Source organism: Heloderma suspectum, chromosome 2 (assembly GCF_057233095.1).
Source record: "Heloderma suspectum isolate Gila_16-S chromosome 2, 16-S_ref, whole genome shotgun sequence".
NCBI classification, from domain to species: domain Eukaryota; kingdom Metazoa; phylum Chordata; class Lepidosauria; order Squamata; family Helodermatidae; genus Heloderma; species Heloderma suspectum.
The window spans coordinates 203545345-203561871 of NC_139459.1; the positions used below are offsets into that span (position 1 = coordinate 203545345).

Here is a 16527-nt window from a genome sequence, read left to right on the forward strand (position 1 = left end):
TTGGAGAGACAACCTGAAGCCAATTTCATTAGGCAGTATAGGTACATAAGGCAACTGCAAAGACAGAGAAAGCAGAAGGACTGGGAGAACTGAGCCATGAAGGAAAGGCTTGCACGACCAGGAAGAGAAGTGGGAGCAGGCAAGGGCAAAGCAAACAGTGGAGTCCATGAGCTGCATGCAGTAGGTGCTTTACTGCACAGTTTACTTGCAGAAAGGGACATTTTATGCTGGGATAGGAAAGGGCAGTGACCAACCATAGTAATGAGGTGTTGTGCAAGGCTTGGGAAGTTACTTGGGCCCCAGGCATCATATGCTTTCCACAGAGATGTAGTGGCTCAGGGAGCAGAGCTCTATGCCATCTCCTTGAAGGATTGTAGTTTAAGTCTGCCCATGGACAATGACATGGTGGGATTTTTCAGATAAAAGTGAGAGTATTTCTTAAGTAGCTAGTAATGTTTTATTGAATTTCACAAATGTGTGTTCTAGCAGTTATCACACTCATGAGTGGCTTGATTCTAGTAGCTTTCTAATTGGAATTTATTGCAACATCATTTAAGCTAATTGCTAGAAGGGATATCCAAAATGCTGGATAATCAGATGTTTTAAAAAATGGAAGTCCTGGGTGAATGTTGATAACCTAACCAGGGGCATCATTAGGAGGTGCGGGCACGGGCCCCGGATCTTTTTTTGAGCTGTCCTAATTGCCTTTTTTTTTTTTTTTACATTTTCCCATTGTCTTGCATTGGAAAACAAAAATAGCCATAACATTTTTAGTTTGTATGATAAATACATGACATTTGGAGGCCTGGTAGTTCCCATGGAGCTGATTGAATATGCCAAATTTCAGGCAATTAGGTCCAGTGGCTTTTGTGCTAGTCACAGGTAAAATTTGCTATTTTCAAGAAAATCTGTCAAAGCAAGGAGCTATAATTTTTCTGTGCTTCCACATACGTGCATGGAATTTGGAGACCTGGCAACCCCCATGGAGCTGATGGAACCTGCCAAATTTCAGGCAGTTATGTACAGTGACTTTTGTGCTAATCACAGGTAAAGTTTGCTGTTTTTAAGAAAATGTGTAAAAGCAAAGAGCTGTATTTTTTGTGTGTGCTTCCACATAAATTCATGGAATATGGGGACCTAGCAGGCCCTATGGAGCTGAATGAACCTACCAAATTTCAGAGTGTTAGGTCCAGTGGCTTTTGCACTAGCCATGCATAAAGTTACCTTTTCTCAAAGTCTAAAGCAAAAAGTAAAAACTGTCAAGTCACTCAGGGTATTAGAGATCTTAATCAGAAGGTGTTTAAAGTGACCATTAGGAGGTCACTATCCCTAATCTCTGCTGTAGGGGTTTTTTGAGGTGCAAAAAACTTCTCTCCCCCCACTTTTCTTTTCTGCTCTACATGCCCACTGTTGGGGGCTTGCCTGCTATGAAATTTTGAAGAGGGAGAAGGAAGGGAAGAAAGAGCTCCATGTGAAATACTGGTATTTCACACAGCATCTGATTTTCCTGCCCCAAACTGGAACCTTTGGATTCTGCAGAAGTTTTGTAGCCTCAGTACAGCAAAGGATCCAGTCAGCCGCCACAAACTTCTTTCTTTCCACCACTTTAATTTCTCTGAAATAGCTGTAGGACTCAAATAATCCCAAAGGGAGGGTTAGGATTATGTGGCATCATGATTGAGAAACTGCTGTGGCTTTTAAATAGGTTCTACAGTTTAAAAAAAACTAGAAAAAGCCCTCAGCTACCTCACCTCGTTCATTTAAGTACATGCAATCCTTGCAAGCCCTGCACAGCCTCCTAAATTCCTCTCAAGTACTACCTCTCTGAAAGGAGCTGCTTGGCTTAGGGAATTCTCTCTACACCCCCACCCCCACACACATTTCGAATCACCATTCTTCTTTTCTTCTTCCCTTCCCTATCCTGTTCTTTCATTCTTACTCTTATTTATTCCACCCAGAGCATATCTTGGGGAATTCTTAAAGAGAATTCTCTTTGGTGGGCAAGAGAAGTTCTGAACTGTATTTGACTTTATACAAACTGACAAGAGGGTTGGTTTTTCCTCCTTCTCCTCACTCAAGTCTTTGGGAAGAGTGGATTCACATGGTTGCAGAGAAACAAATCCGGGGCTGTCTTGTTTGTCAGTTGCCATTATCCAGCAATAGGAAGGGCTGTAGCTTGGCATGCAGAAGGTCCCAGGTTCAATCCCCAGCATCTCCAGGCAGGGCTACGAAAGAACCCTGCCTGAAACTTTGGAGAGCTGCTGCTGCCAGTCAGTGTCAAATATTCTGGGCTATATGGACCCAGGGTCTGACTCAGTATAAGACAGCTTCCTATGTTCCTATGAACAGAAAACTTTAATAAAAAATAGGAGTTTTTGGTTTGATTTTTAAGTGGAGGGGAGATAAATATTGCTAATTTATACAATCCTGTGTATGCCTACTGAGAAGTCCCATTATGTTTAATGAGGCTTACTCTCAGGAAAGTGTGCATAGGATTCCAGCACAAGTTACTTTTGCAGGGAGGTTTGCACCTTGATGTTCTGCACGTTTACTCAGAAATAAGTCCTGAGTTGTGAGCATGGTACTGCAAGCTTAATATAGTGGCTACCCAATTCCGTCTAATGAGTTGACTACCCTTTCAGCTCAGTCCTGTGCATGTTTTGTCATTTGTGGGTTTCGGGTTTTTTTTTTCATGAACTCTAGCTTCAGTGGTGAGGGAAAGGCACTTAGTACATGCTCAGAGTTTCTCCATAACTTAGCCCTAGATTTGAAAACAGATTCATTGGCTGAATCCTGGTGAAGTCTTGGCACAAATGAAGTTATGGGGAGGAAGATACAATGAGAGCTTGTGCAGAACAAGGAGGAGGTAGAGGAGAGTTGCACAAAACAAGACATCTGTTTTTATGAAGAGTTGCTGGAGGATGGTAGGATGAGGGGAGATGGCTGCATGGAGGGGAATAGAATTGGTAGGGGGAGAATGTAAATGCTCGGTGGTAAAAAAAAACATTCTGAACATGCTCAGAGGCACTCTATATTTAAGAACATAAGAAGAGCTGTGCTGCATCAGACCAAGGTCCATCTAGTCCAACATTCTGTTCACACAGTGGCCAACCAGATGCCCATAGGAAACCCACAAGCAGGACATGAGTACAATAGCACCTTCCCAACCGTGTTCCCCTGCTGCTAACATTGGTGAAATCTAAATACATTCTGGAAATCTTTGCAGGTTTTTTGCCTGGGGGACACCTCTAATGACCTGTGCATTTTCATACAAATTTACCCAAAAACTATTGGGGAAGGGGTGAATGGAAGGGAAAGCAAATCACTCCCTCCCCCAAATTAAAGAATTCCCCTTCCACATGAACTGCTGCACCTATCCTTCTGAAACTTTGCTGGTTTCTTACCTAGGGACAACTGTAGACTGTCTGTAATTTTCAGAATAATGGTCCACAAGGAACATAGGGAGATAAGTATGTCCTCTTTTGGAGACCTCACAATGTCAAGGCCACCCTTGCACAAAACCCCTTGTGGCTAGCATTCTGAAATTTGGCAGACAGGATCTCCTCTAATGGGGCAATGAATCCTGAAATTTTTATCCAATTCTTCCAAGGAATTAAAATGTCATTGGTAGTTCCCTTTAAAAGAAAACCAAAATATAAACCCTGCACCTATTTTTCTGACATTGGGCAGGTGTAATCCCCTTCTAGGGGGCTACTATGCCTGAAATTATCATCCAGTTTTGACCAAGTGAAAAAATTAGTTTTTTTCTAAATTCCCATGGTTGTCAACAGGAAGCATGAAGACTCATTTTTCCAAACCTTGACTCAGGTTTGGTGCTGAGCTGAAGTGGTCCTACTACAAATTGGCCCAAGCAAAAGCAAGACGTTTTCCAAAATGCTGAATCGAGGTCTTGGTTGAAGTGGGGTGGGGAGTCAGTGCACACTTCTTATGTATGTATGTATGTAACCTATGCACACATGCAAACACGCTGCATGCACACACCACACACACACATACATGTATATTAGACGTGCACTTAGACTCGCGTGTGTGTGTGTGTGTGTGTGTGTGTGTATATATATATATATATGCATGCAAATTTGTGTTATGGGCTTGTGCCCCGGATCTTTTAAGAACCTAGCAACGCCCCTGAACCTAACATTTTATACTCATAATTTAGATGTTGGAGAGGGGCAACTTCTGCATTTTGAAAATAATGTAGAGTGTATTAGAGAATGCAGTTCTATATATTATGTATTCCACCATGATTTGATTTATTTAACAGAAAATTTTAAAAGTTAAGCGTTCATTACAGTTGTGCTATGCCAAAAAATAATACTTTTCCCTCTTTTCCAGGGTGTATTTCAGAAATCGCTGGGTAAAAACTGTCCACCCAGTTGTGCATCAGTACTGTTTGATTTCAAGCACACATTCCACCTTTCAGATGCCCCAAAAAGAAGACATTCTTAAACAACGAGTAGTAGTGGTTACTTTGAATACATCACAATATCTTTGTCAACTGGATCTTGAACCTGGTGAGGAAATGTACATGAAAAATGTTTTAATGTTCCTTTCTTTTATATTTCCAAATCTTGTACTTATTTTCTCCCAAAAGTAAACATTTGAACAACATTTTATGTGTGACATTCTGTGCAGAGTGGATGCAGTGGGCAAGTGAACTGTTCTAAAGCTGCTCAGTATCTTTTATCTATATAAAGCCACGCATATATTCACCATGTAGTCATCCTGAATCTTGTTTCTTTGCAAAATGTATACTATAAAGGAAAATGTACTAGCAATTTGATTTTTAAAAAGATCAGGGGAACAGAATAATAGTTTAGCACTTAAAGGGATCCAACTTAATTTCCCCCTCCTCCCCCTCCTCCTCCTCATTATTACTACTACTACTGCTGCTGCTGCTACTACTACAATAACAACAACAGTATGAGTTACATATTATGAGCTGAATATAACAAAAGTAGCAAACAAATATAATACAATAAACTTGTAAGTAGTAAAATAAACAGGGAAAATAAACAATATAAGAATAGTCATTATTTAATCGCATTTACCACCAACACTCAAAAGCTTATAGTTTTGAGAAATGATCAAAAGATATGAAAAATGTGCTATTAGGAGCACATCTCCAGTATTTTTCTTCTAGATGTGTATACATTTTGCTGAGTTTGGAAAGTTAAGTTAAATACTATCAAAACATTACCTTATAAAAGTTCTTCTTGAAATTCATACATAATGTGCTCTTTGGGTTATATTTAAAAACCAATCTCATATATCCTGACTATACTTCCCTAGATCATTTTACCATTTGACCTAGTATGAATTCCTTATTGTCTCTAAATCTTCTATAATTTTATACATTAAAAGTCCCTTAAATGAACAGCTAGTGATGAGAAGTTCAAAGTTTGTACGATCTCTCCATGAGCCATATTTAGATATTACACTGGTTATGTTTCATCTGGAAAGTACAGTGAACAGTTTTGCTCTGTTTCAGCTGCTTCCCTACAGCCTTTTACCAAACCATTTTAGCATTTTCCTAATCATGTTCCTCCTACATCTGTATATTACTCAATATCATTTTATATTCAGGTTGTTCATTATAACTAAGTGTAGTGAAGGGGGAGAACCAGGTTTCAATTTACTTTTGTGTGTTCTCCAGATCTTTAATAAATTACTGGTGCTGGGATTTGCTCTAATGATGTCCATATCTTTTTTTTACTGCGCTGACAAAACATACCTCAATATAAATTATACTGCTATATCCTTGTCCTTTTTTCCCCCATAAAGCATGAATATAAAAGTGGAAGTGTGGCTGTCATATAGTACCATCTGATACAAGGAACTGCTATAACCCCCTGATTTGAAAGGCTGATGTAATACTTCAGCAGCAATTCCAACTTTTTTATCTGACAGTATATAATTAATATTAATTTTTGCCATTTGTTAAGAAGTGATGCATTTAGTATCATATTTATTTGAACAACTGATATTCTTCCAGCCCATGAAAATTTTAATTGTAACCACCTTTAAGGTCTTGAATTCCTCACAATAATTTAATAATATAAGGAATTATATATTCCAAATCGGGGGTTATCCTTGTTCCCAGATATTTAACTGGACGATCTCTCCATGGTTTTGAGTGTACTTTAGTTATATGATACTTCAGTCTTTTTCTCTAAATTAAAGCCCATCCATTTGACTTGTCTAAATTAATTTTGTACTCTGATACTTCACCAAATTCTTTGACCAGCTCTAAGAGTTTCCCAAGTACTTCTGCTGGATCTTGTAAAATTAATGCTGTGTCATTTACATATAAATTGATCTTACATTTCTTAAGACCAAACTTTACCCATTTCCATTCAGCTTTTGCCAAATCATTGCTGCATTTCTGCATATCACTAATGTAAATGTAAGAATGTAAGGGAGATGTCTGGCACTCCAGGTGAGTGCCTCTGTATAGCTGAAAATATTTGAACTCACTTAATTCACAGAAATAAAGCAGTGGGATTTTTCAAACATGATTTTTTTAATCTATTGAGTAAAACTCTTTCTCAATGAAAAGTTATATAGAACTTGATATAAATAATTCCATTCTGTCTGATCGAACGTTTTCTCCCACATTTAGGCAAGATACTACACTTATAGATCAACACCCATAGACATTTTGATCTCATTCATCAAGGTTATATTCAGACATATAGTCCACTCTCAGATGCAACAATCCTGGCTTATTGTTTAAAGCAGCATGCTCGATCACTCCTGCTGCAGGTGGATGGGCTAAACAAGTAAAGGAGCCTCTGTCTGTGGTTTGTTTATCTTGACATCCAAATCCAGAACTCTGGTTTGTCTCTCTCCAAACAAGATGGACTCATAAGCAAACCACAAAGCATGTTTGAGGAGCGACAAAACAGAGTTCTGACTTTTCATGTCACAATAAACCATGGATGGAGGGTTTGTTCAATGTCTCCTACTTGTAGGTTTATGTAGGAGGAGGTAACCTACCCCCAAACTGTGTTAGGGTTTTAAAGGTTAATACCAACACTTTGAATTGGTCCTGGAAATGGACTGGAGGCAAGTGCAAATAGCAAAGCATTTGCGTAAAGGATCACATTAGGCAATCCTGTTCTAGCTGCCCTATTTTGTACCAGCTGAAGTTTCCAGACCATTTTAAAGGCAGACCCACATATTAACGCATTGCAGTAATCCAAACGAGGTTACCAGAGTGTGGATAACTATAGCTAGGCTTTTTCTGTCCAGATAGACAGATATCCAAACGATGATAAAAAGTGCTCTGAGCCACCAGGACTGCTTGTTCCTCCAGCAACAGTGCTGGATTCTAGAGCAAATGACAAACCTGAGACTTTAGGGGGAGTGCAACTCCCTCCAAAACAGACTGAATATCACTTGACTGGGCAGATGAACTGCTCACTAACAGTACCTCTATCTTGTCTGGACTGAGTCTGTTCGTTGGCTCTCATGCAGTCCATTACTACACCCAGGCACTGATTCAGAACAGTGCCTCATCTGGATTTGCTGAAGAGAGAGAGCACTTCAAAGTATCTCATGCTTCTGAAGGTTCCATCATATCTCTTTTTGGCCCAGATTTCAACAATCTGCAAACCACTTGAAAAAGCTCCACTGGATGACACTGAGAAGATGCAAAGGTGGTAGAAGAGTATTATCTGACACCATCATACCTACAGAATAGGCTTGGTAATGAGCTCTACCCTATGCTCAGTCTCACTTGGCATGAGTCTTCCTCCATCTGCTTTCTAGCAGTCTCTCCTCTTGCTTCATTGCCCTCAACTCAAGTGTATTCTAAGGAGCTGTCTGGGCTTTGTTCAGATGGTGAGGTCGCTTGGGCACAATCATGTCAATTACCTGAGTAATCTCCACATTCCACAGACAGGAACGCTAGCCCATATCAGTAGGAAAATTTCCAAGGGCTATCCAGTCTTCATCAAAATCCATTAGCTTCTGGGTGGGTAGATTTTATTAGGTTCCCCCACTTTTGCAGAGGGAAAAGACTGCCAAAAGTCTAAATCTCAGTAAGAAGTGGTTCAACCATGACAAGGGGATAGGTGTTGATTTCCCCACTTTCAGACCTTCCTCTTGCCCAGTAAAAAAACAATCAAGATGTATTGAGCTGATGATATACTGGGATAGCATAATGGTTGTCATCGTGATCATGAAGTCTTGAGCCATCCCAGTTTTGGAGGCCCCAACATGGAAGTAGAGTTTCCCCAGAACAATCATCCTGGTGGTTCTCAATGCCAAATCTGAGACAATCTATCAACTCAACTCTCTAATCTGGCCCAGGTATCCAACACATGAAAGATTGGCACTCCAATGAACAGATAGTCTAGAAAGGAAGATGAAATTCTTATAGTCTGCAGCAAACCCACCTCCCTGAACTCTGAATCTTTGTTGGTGCTGCACAGAGTATGCAAAAGGGCACAGCTGGGCGAGAATAACTCCTCTCAGCTCCATCACTCAGTTCCCAGCAACACACACTAGAGCGGTCTTTTCACCCGTGAGTAAATTATGGATGAGGGAAGTTTTCTTTTGGATCAACTTAGCTTTCAACAACAGCACCAGCCAATCCCAAAAGCTTCAACCCAAGGTGCTTATTTCTTTTCATACTTTGTGACCGAAAGATTTGGTTGATTTTTTTTTTACGTATTTCCAGTTTATTAATATTTTCAATGTTTTAAAAAACTTCCAACAAACATCTAGAGTTGTTACACATACAGTGATTTCCTACACAAGTATTACTACCATAAAGAAAAACGACATATATTGTGTACCATCACTTGTGATTTAATGGATGGGGATTTTCTTCACCATGTGTATACAGAGTGGGAAGCTGCAGTTGCCCATGTCTTTCCGGTGCATGTACACTTCATGTACAGATGACAAAATAGACAAACATGCCCTTGCATCCACATGCTACATTAAAACAGATGTTTGCAGACAAAGTATTCATGACAGATAGAAATGTATATAGTGCGTCAATTCAAAGCTGTAGTTTGAACTGAAATTTTCTCTTTATTAATTATCTAAAGCTCATTGCATAATTATGAATGGTTGAACTTTTTATTGAGACACAGCTTTTACTCATCTGTGTTTTGAGATCTCTCAAAAAAACCTTTCCTCCTTCTTAATTTCTTTGTTCCTGAACCACCACTTTTTTCACAAGTGAAAAGAGCTTTCCCCCCATTTAAACGTAGTTTAAAAGTCCTTTGTTGGATGGGTCTGTCTATTAGAAGAGATGACAGCATGGGCAGATTTGACTATAGATAGGGATCAAAAGAGTAATATGGGAAACTAATTCCAGTAGGGTCTGGGAAAACTTCATTGAAAAGTATTTTAACTTTTGCTGATCTCACCTTTGATAGGATGGCAAGAGAGAGAAGTTATCTGTTGGCATATATTGACTGAAAATTGCTTGCAAAAACCAGGCATTTTACAAGATACATGATTGTGTTGATTAGGTTTGAGTCAGTTTTACAGAATTGAATTTCAGTGGTTGCATAGGATTATCGCCATTTTAATCACTTGTGCTTAACGTTTTGTCTGTTTCTGTTTTGTAGGGTTTTTTACACATATTCTGTTAGATGAAGCTGCACAAGCAATGGAGTGTGAGACTATCATGCCTTTAGCACTAGCAAATAAAAATACAAGAATTGTCTTGGCTGGAGACCATATGCAAGTAAGGCTGTGTTTTATTGAACTTAGCTCATATAAAAAAAAAATCTTCAGGGAAATAAAAAATAACCAGCAAAGTACAAGCTGTATTTCAAATTACAAACCAGCACTTGCATAAAACACTCCAACAGATAGTGTGGTATAGTAATTAAGAGAATGAAACCTAAGTCAGGGAAGTCTCAGTGTAAACCTTACCCATGAATTCACTGGTTAGCCTTAGGTGAATTCACTTAAGTTAGCCCAAACAGTCTCCCACTAAAATGCTGAATAGTTAGATCAGAAGTGGGATTGGCATGAACATTCATTTCCTGCTCTTGGAAATGAAGGAAGAAGAAATGTGAAAATCAGACAGAATAAAAGAGAGGAAGTGGCGGCAAATAAGCAGTTGCCAGATGAAGTTTAATAGAGAGAACATGGAACACAAGGTACAAATGAAAAATAATCAGAAGATGGGAAAGTTAATGGGTTGGATCCATAAATGTTCTGGACCCTCCAAAGGAGATTTGCAGGATGCTTGGTGGGCTACAGGGGGGAAGGAGAGAATGTGGGAAGTCCCATTCCACAAGCAGTAGCTTTCCACACGCCAAAAAAAAAAAAATCTAATTCCAACCTCATGCCTGAAAAAGGCAAGAGGACTAAAGTATAGAATAAATCCTGGGCTTTTGAGGCAGATAGAATGAGAAATTGTGGAAGTATCTAAAGAGAAAATGGCAGGAGTCACAGAATCAGAAGGGAGTGGTGTAGTTTCAATGGAAATGAAGAGTAAGCTTCAGAGAGAAAAAGATCATGGATAAGGGCAGCCTTCTCACACATACGATGACAATTAAACATAAACACAAAAGGAAATGAAAAAGATTGGGCAATTAGAAATGTGAGAGATGATGATAGCAGATAGACTTGGAAGGGTTCAAACAGTGGTGATGGTGGTGAGAATGAGGAGCAGTAGATGCCACTGCCTTCGTGCTCACTGACTCTCAGCCTGTCAAGCAAGCGAGAAAGTGGTAGCAATGGTGAGAAAGAGGATGTGGAGCAATAGCAGCAATAGTAGTTGGTGACAATGGTGAAGACTCACTGAGGGAGGGAGCCCATTGTGGGTGCCTTGGCCAAGGGCCATCAAAAACTTGGAGCTACTACTGCACTACAGTATCCTCTTTGCTTCCCAGGACAACAGAAAGAAAATAATTTTACACATTACTTCAGTGTTTTGTGATTTGGAACCACAGGAGCCTCACCCACTGATAATTTTGCTGCCTGGAGACACAGAGAGCAAGCTATGAATAAAGTGTCATCCTATTTATTTTTTTCACTGTAGGTTGAGGCACTTAATGTCATTACTATGGATATACCATTAGTTTTTCCGATATTTTACAACACAGCGCGAGGTAATATTCTGCACAGATATTCTAATTCAGTTATAAAGCTAAATAAAAAAAAATGTTCTTGGTTTTTCTCTGTTGCAGCTTAGTCCTTTTGTGTACAGTGAATTCGCCAGAGAAAGAAATCTTCATGTTTCATTACTTGATCGTCTCTATGAACACTACCCTGCAGAATTTCCATGCAGGATCTTGCTGTGTGAGAACTATCGCTCCCATGAAGCTATCATCAAGTAGGTGTGAACTTTTCCACTGTATCACACTTTTGCTTGGCTGGCGCAAGTGTCTAATAGAAACTTTAAAAAAAACACACACATTGGCATTGCACTCCCAAATTTAGTTGAAAAGAGAAGCGTGATCACCTAAAACTTTTATTAGCATAATAAAACGCTACTGTTTTTGTAAGCTGAAAGTGAATAAGTGAAAACACTCTTATACTGTGAGGCTTAGCCAATAGGTTATCTAGGCTTTTTGAATTGTGGTTGATGCTGCTGAAGCCAGAGCAAAGGTTATTTTGATGGTCTAGCTGACATAATGATTTCTAATGTAGCTTTAGCTGAGTCCTTGCACTCACGCTTGCACTCCCACACTTGACAACCAGCTCAAAGGATTTTAAGTATTTTGCATATATAGTCACTCATCTTGAAAGGCGGCATGGATTTGGTATGAAGTCTTGCCAAAATTATTATAATGGAACCAGCTGAATATGCACAGCAGGGGAGCACCCAGATCGGCTAGATGTACAGATAACTAGAATAATGCTATCACGGGCTGGGTTGAAGACTGCTGTCACTTGCAAACTCAGGCGCTTTCAGCTAGATACTGTCTATTAATGAAAGCTGTTGACCCAAAGACAGAAGCAGTCTCCTTAACATGCCAGTGGTCTAAGCCAGAAAACTAGGAAAAGTGAAGGCAATTCAAGGAAGACAGTTCTTAGGTCTATAATCGAGGTTGTGGTTTGAAACTACAATGATGTTCCAGGAACAGGGGAACTGGTTCAAGAGGTAGGCAGGAACAAAGGTGGGTCTGGGGAATGCTGTAAGGAGGCAGGAGACTAGGGATGTACGAAAGTAGCTTACCTTTTCGAAGGGTGACATTCGCGGTGGTGGGGAGGCGCGCCATACCTCCCCCCAAAATCCTATCCTGGCCGGCTCCGCTGCGCAGCAACTCTGCGGAGCCGCCAGCCGGGTGCATCTGCACAGCAGGTCTACGGACGCAAATGGCGGCTGGCGTTGCGGCCACCATTTGCGTCCCTTCGCTGAGCCGTGATAGGCTATGTAAATACTTACATAGCCTATCACGGCAAAAGCGGGGATGCAAATGGCGGCCACTACGCCATTTGCGTCCCCGCTTTTGCCGTGATAGGCTACGTAAATATTTACGTAGCTTATCACAGCAAAAGCAGGGACGCAAATGGCAGCTGCTACGCCATTTGCGTCCCTGCCCTGAGCCATGATAGGCTACATAGATACTTATGTAACCTATCATGGATTGCCAGGGACGCAAATGGCGGCTGGCGTAGTGGCCGCCATTTGCATCCGCAGCCCGGCAGCGGCTGGAGCCACCAGAGCTGCTGCTGCTGCCGCCGCCGGAGCCACAGCCAGGTAGGCTCCGTTTCGTGGGGCTTTTGCGGGGTGGTGGGGTGGGTTGCTCCGTTCCACCACGGGTTCTGGGGGGCCGAATTCACTGGAATTCGGCCTCCCTGGAATCCGTGGCGGAATTCTCTAACATCCCTACAGGAGACAGAAGCTCAGACAAGGCAGCAACACAGTTATCTGATTATCACAGAGAGAGGATTCATGGAGAAACCTTAAGCTTAATGGGGACAGAGTATGAGCCCAATCAGACTCTCATAAATTGAGGCATGGGAAGAGACCTTAACAAAGTATTCTGGATTTCGAAGCTTTGTTGCCTCTGCAAGCTTCCACAGGCAGATCAGTGAGGAAGAGGATAATGATGATAACAATAATGGTAATGATAATTAAAAATGAAGCAGATATAGTTGATCTCTTAACCATGGTTAAATTAATAGGAGCAGGTCAAAAGATTGTGCACTCCTTCCCTCCATAATACAGTGCTAGTTCATAATCTGAAGCTGTAGTGTAAAGTTGGTGCTCTCAGAAGAGCTCTTTTTCTGGAATAGTCCCATTAACAGGAGTAGAACTGTGACAAAGCAATATAGTATACTGTAGATGGTTCATCAGTGCAGTATTTTTAAAAAATCTAACATTCTTAATCAAATGTTATTGCTTAGACTATTTTAGCAAGCATAATGGATATGTAAAAAAGCATTCCTACTATATATAATTACATAGCTGAACAGGTACAGAAAGCAGGAGTATACAGTATAAGCCAATTTCCAGACATATAATTTTACTCATGTTCTTTGAAGTTATTTCTTTAAGCACATAAATCAGTTGTTTACATTATTACGTTTTGCTGAACTGATAGTTGCATATATAATGTACTTGGCCATAATGTTTGCTAAAATGCATCAGTGTTATCATGGAGAAAATGCTAACATTTAAATTCTTCTCTCATATTTGGTAAATAATTTTGTATTTACATTCAGCCCAAGTTTATCATCATGTACAGGAAAGTTTGAAAAATTAAATACATACTGAAACTGGGCTATAACATGGAATAGCTAATGTATTCCCTAACGTATTTCAAGTGTGGTTTAATTTCTGGCAAATATTTAGAAGATAGAAATGGGAAGGTTTATATGGACTATAAACAATATAAATATAGACTTTTGTGCAACTAGTTCAGTCTAGTTGGATGGTAACCCATTATAGCTAATTAATGACATTTTGGAGAAGTATGTGGAATTAAGTCTTCTTTGACATATTTACCTCCAGTGTTAAGGTGGACAGACTTTTTTTAAAAAACATCTGTTTTAGTCTGTTGGACCATCTCACCTCTTTCCTCTTGGTGTCAAAATCAATATGTGTGCTGAGACATGCACACAGGGCTTCTGCTCATGGCTATGTATCTACATAGCAACATCTTGTCTTTTTAAAAGTCTACACGATCCAGACCTTGAAACAAGTTACATATGAAAAGCAGTCCTGATTCCTGGTCAGCGATTAGTTCTATTCAACAGCCATTGTGAGGAGAGAGTGGAGAATGGTGAGCCCTCTACCACCTCTCATAATGGGCTTGTGGCAAGTCTGATTGTCACATCCACTACCTCCATATCCCCTTACAAACACATCTGGATTGGCAATAGAAGGTCGGCAAATGGTATCCTTGGAGAGGCAATTTGGTGCAGCAGCTGGCAGTTGCTCCTTTCTGTTCTAAATAGTCATGTTGTTTGTTCATCTCAGTTCTTGGCCGGGATCCAAAGAGCAGTTTTAGCCATGCGCAAGGGCTTGGCCTGTCCAGTGGGATTTTCACCCCCACACACACACCTTTAAACAGCAGATCCCCATGCAATTTTACAAACTGCTTTTGAACATCCCTTCAGTTCCACAGGGGTGTGTGCGTGCATGTGGCACTTTTCACCTCCTGTCTTGTCTGTCTTATTTTAAATGTTATGCCTCTTTGGTGTGAGAATTTCAAGTGCCTTTTAATACACATTTTGTTACCGATGTTCTTTGTTCCTTAGCCTTTGTAGCGTCAGCCCAAAACCCTCTACTCTTAGCTGCTTTATTTTTAAAATGTGTTTGAATATTGTATCATGGATAGTAGTAGAATTTTCTCTGCATAAATATAAGACTTCATCGTAATCTAGATCAGTCTTCCCCAACCTGGTGGCCTCTAAATATTTTGGACCTCAACTCCCATCAGCTCCAGCCAGCATGGTCAGTAGTTGCTGGGAATTGTAATACAGAACGTCTGGAGGGCACAAAGTTGGGGGAGGCTGATGTAGATAACAGAAGCATGACTGAAATCTTCCCCATCGTCTTAACTGCACATGTAGCTTTTTGCTTCTCCGCTCCACCTCCCATTCAGTAGAACAGCAGAATATGTTTTGCACAGTGAACATTATTTTGTTTTGGCCCTGGAATTTATGTTAACACACAGTTTCCACATTTTACCTTGTGTTCCCCTTCATTGCAGTTATACTTCTGAACTTTTCTATGAGGGCAAATTGATGGCAAGTGGAAAACAGCCAGCGCACAAAGATTTCTACCCTCTGACTTTCTTCACAGCACGAGGAGAAGATGTGCAAGAAAAAAACAGTACTGCTTTTTACAACAATGCAGAGGTAGCACTTTGGTTTCACCTTTAATTGCTTTCTTGATCATCATAATTTTCACTCCACTTCATTATTTCATCTCTTCAAGAAAGTATTTTTTGTAAATGTCTTGTTCGATGTTTTCTACTAAGATACTAAGAATGCTAATTTGGAAATTGATATGACTTGCTTGTAAGCAAGGTCCTCTTCGTGCACTTCTTTAATATAAAAGCCACACTGTGTTGAATTTCAGCTGCATCAGCCCGTGGTGAGGTGGTTGTGAGCTGCCCCTAGCTTGCACAGATTTCAGTACAGATTCGCCTTTTTCATGCCATAGCAAAGGTTTGCTGGCTCCCTCCCATGACCCCAGTTGAAGCATTTGTGTGAAGGGGTCATGGATATTTTTCGGTCTTAGCTTCTAGGCACTTTATATAGCCAGGACCTATGAATTATCTTGGTCTTAATAGCATATGTAATATCTAGGGTGGTACATAGAAATGAAACCAATAGCAGAGGAAATAGATAGCTTAGGCTGATAACACCAGTTACAACCCTGTGTGGACATAGATAGCCTAGCTATGGTTACCCATACTCTGGTAACCTTTCGTTTGGATTACAGCAATTTGTTGTATGTGGGGCTGCCTTTGACAATGGTCTGGAAACTTCAGTTGGTCCAAATAGGGTACTGAGATTGTGAACAGGAACTGGCTGATATGATCATATTACATCAGTGCTGTGTGATCTACACTGCCCTTCAGTCTATTTCCAGGCCCAATTCAAAGTCTTAGTATTAACCTTGAAAACCCTAAACAGCTTGGGGGCAGGTTACCTGAAGGGTTGCATCTTCCTGTATATAACTTCCCAGACGGTAAGATCATTTAGAAGTCCTCTTCCAGGTACCTCAGCCAAATGAGATGAGGCAGTTGGCTACTAAAAGAGGGCCTTTTCAGTGGTAGCATCCCAGTTGTAGAATGCCCTCTGCAAAGAGGCTTGCTGGCACCTATGTTGTGGTCTTTTTATTCTTCCAAGCTTTTTAGTCCTTCCATTTTTAAAAACTATATTAGTGCATTTTAGATCTTTCCACTGCTGCTGGTTTTTACTTCAGTTTTACTCTGTTGCCCTTCTAAACTTCTTTTTAGGTTTTATGCTATGTTTTATTGTGGTCTTATATTGTTTTAAGTTTTGTGAACTGCCCAGACAGCTTCAGCTGCTGGGCAGTATAGACATGAAATACATAAATGTATT

At 40.3% G+C, this 16527-nt stretch overlaps 1 protein-coding gene across 8 annotated transcripts in view; it reads left to right on the plus strand.

Moving 5' to 3' along the window:
• The window catches only part of HELZ (helicase with zinc finger), a 165207-nt gene that overhangs the window by 90833 nt on the left and 57847 nt on the right, over positions 1-16527 (plus strand). For all 8 annotated transcript variants that reach the window (XM_084837470.1, XM_084837471.1, XM_084837472.1 and 5 more), the window contains 4 exons: positions 4357-4535; positions 9612-9730; positions 11187-11332; positions 15165-15312. In XM_084837470.1, the coding sequence (XP_084693596.1) occupies positions 4357-4535; positions 9612-9730; positions 11187-11332; positions 15165-15312 (592 nt within the window). The remainder of the gene's footprint in view (positions 1-4356; positions 4536-9611; positions 9731-11186; positions 11333-15164; positions 15313-16527) is intronic.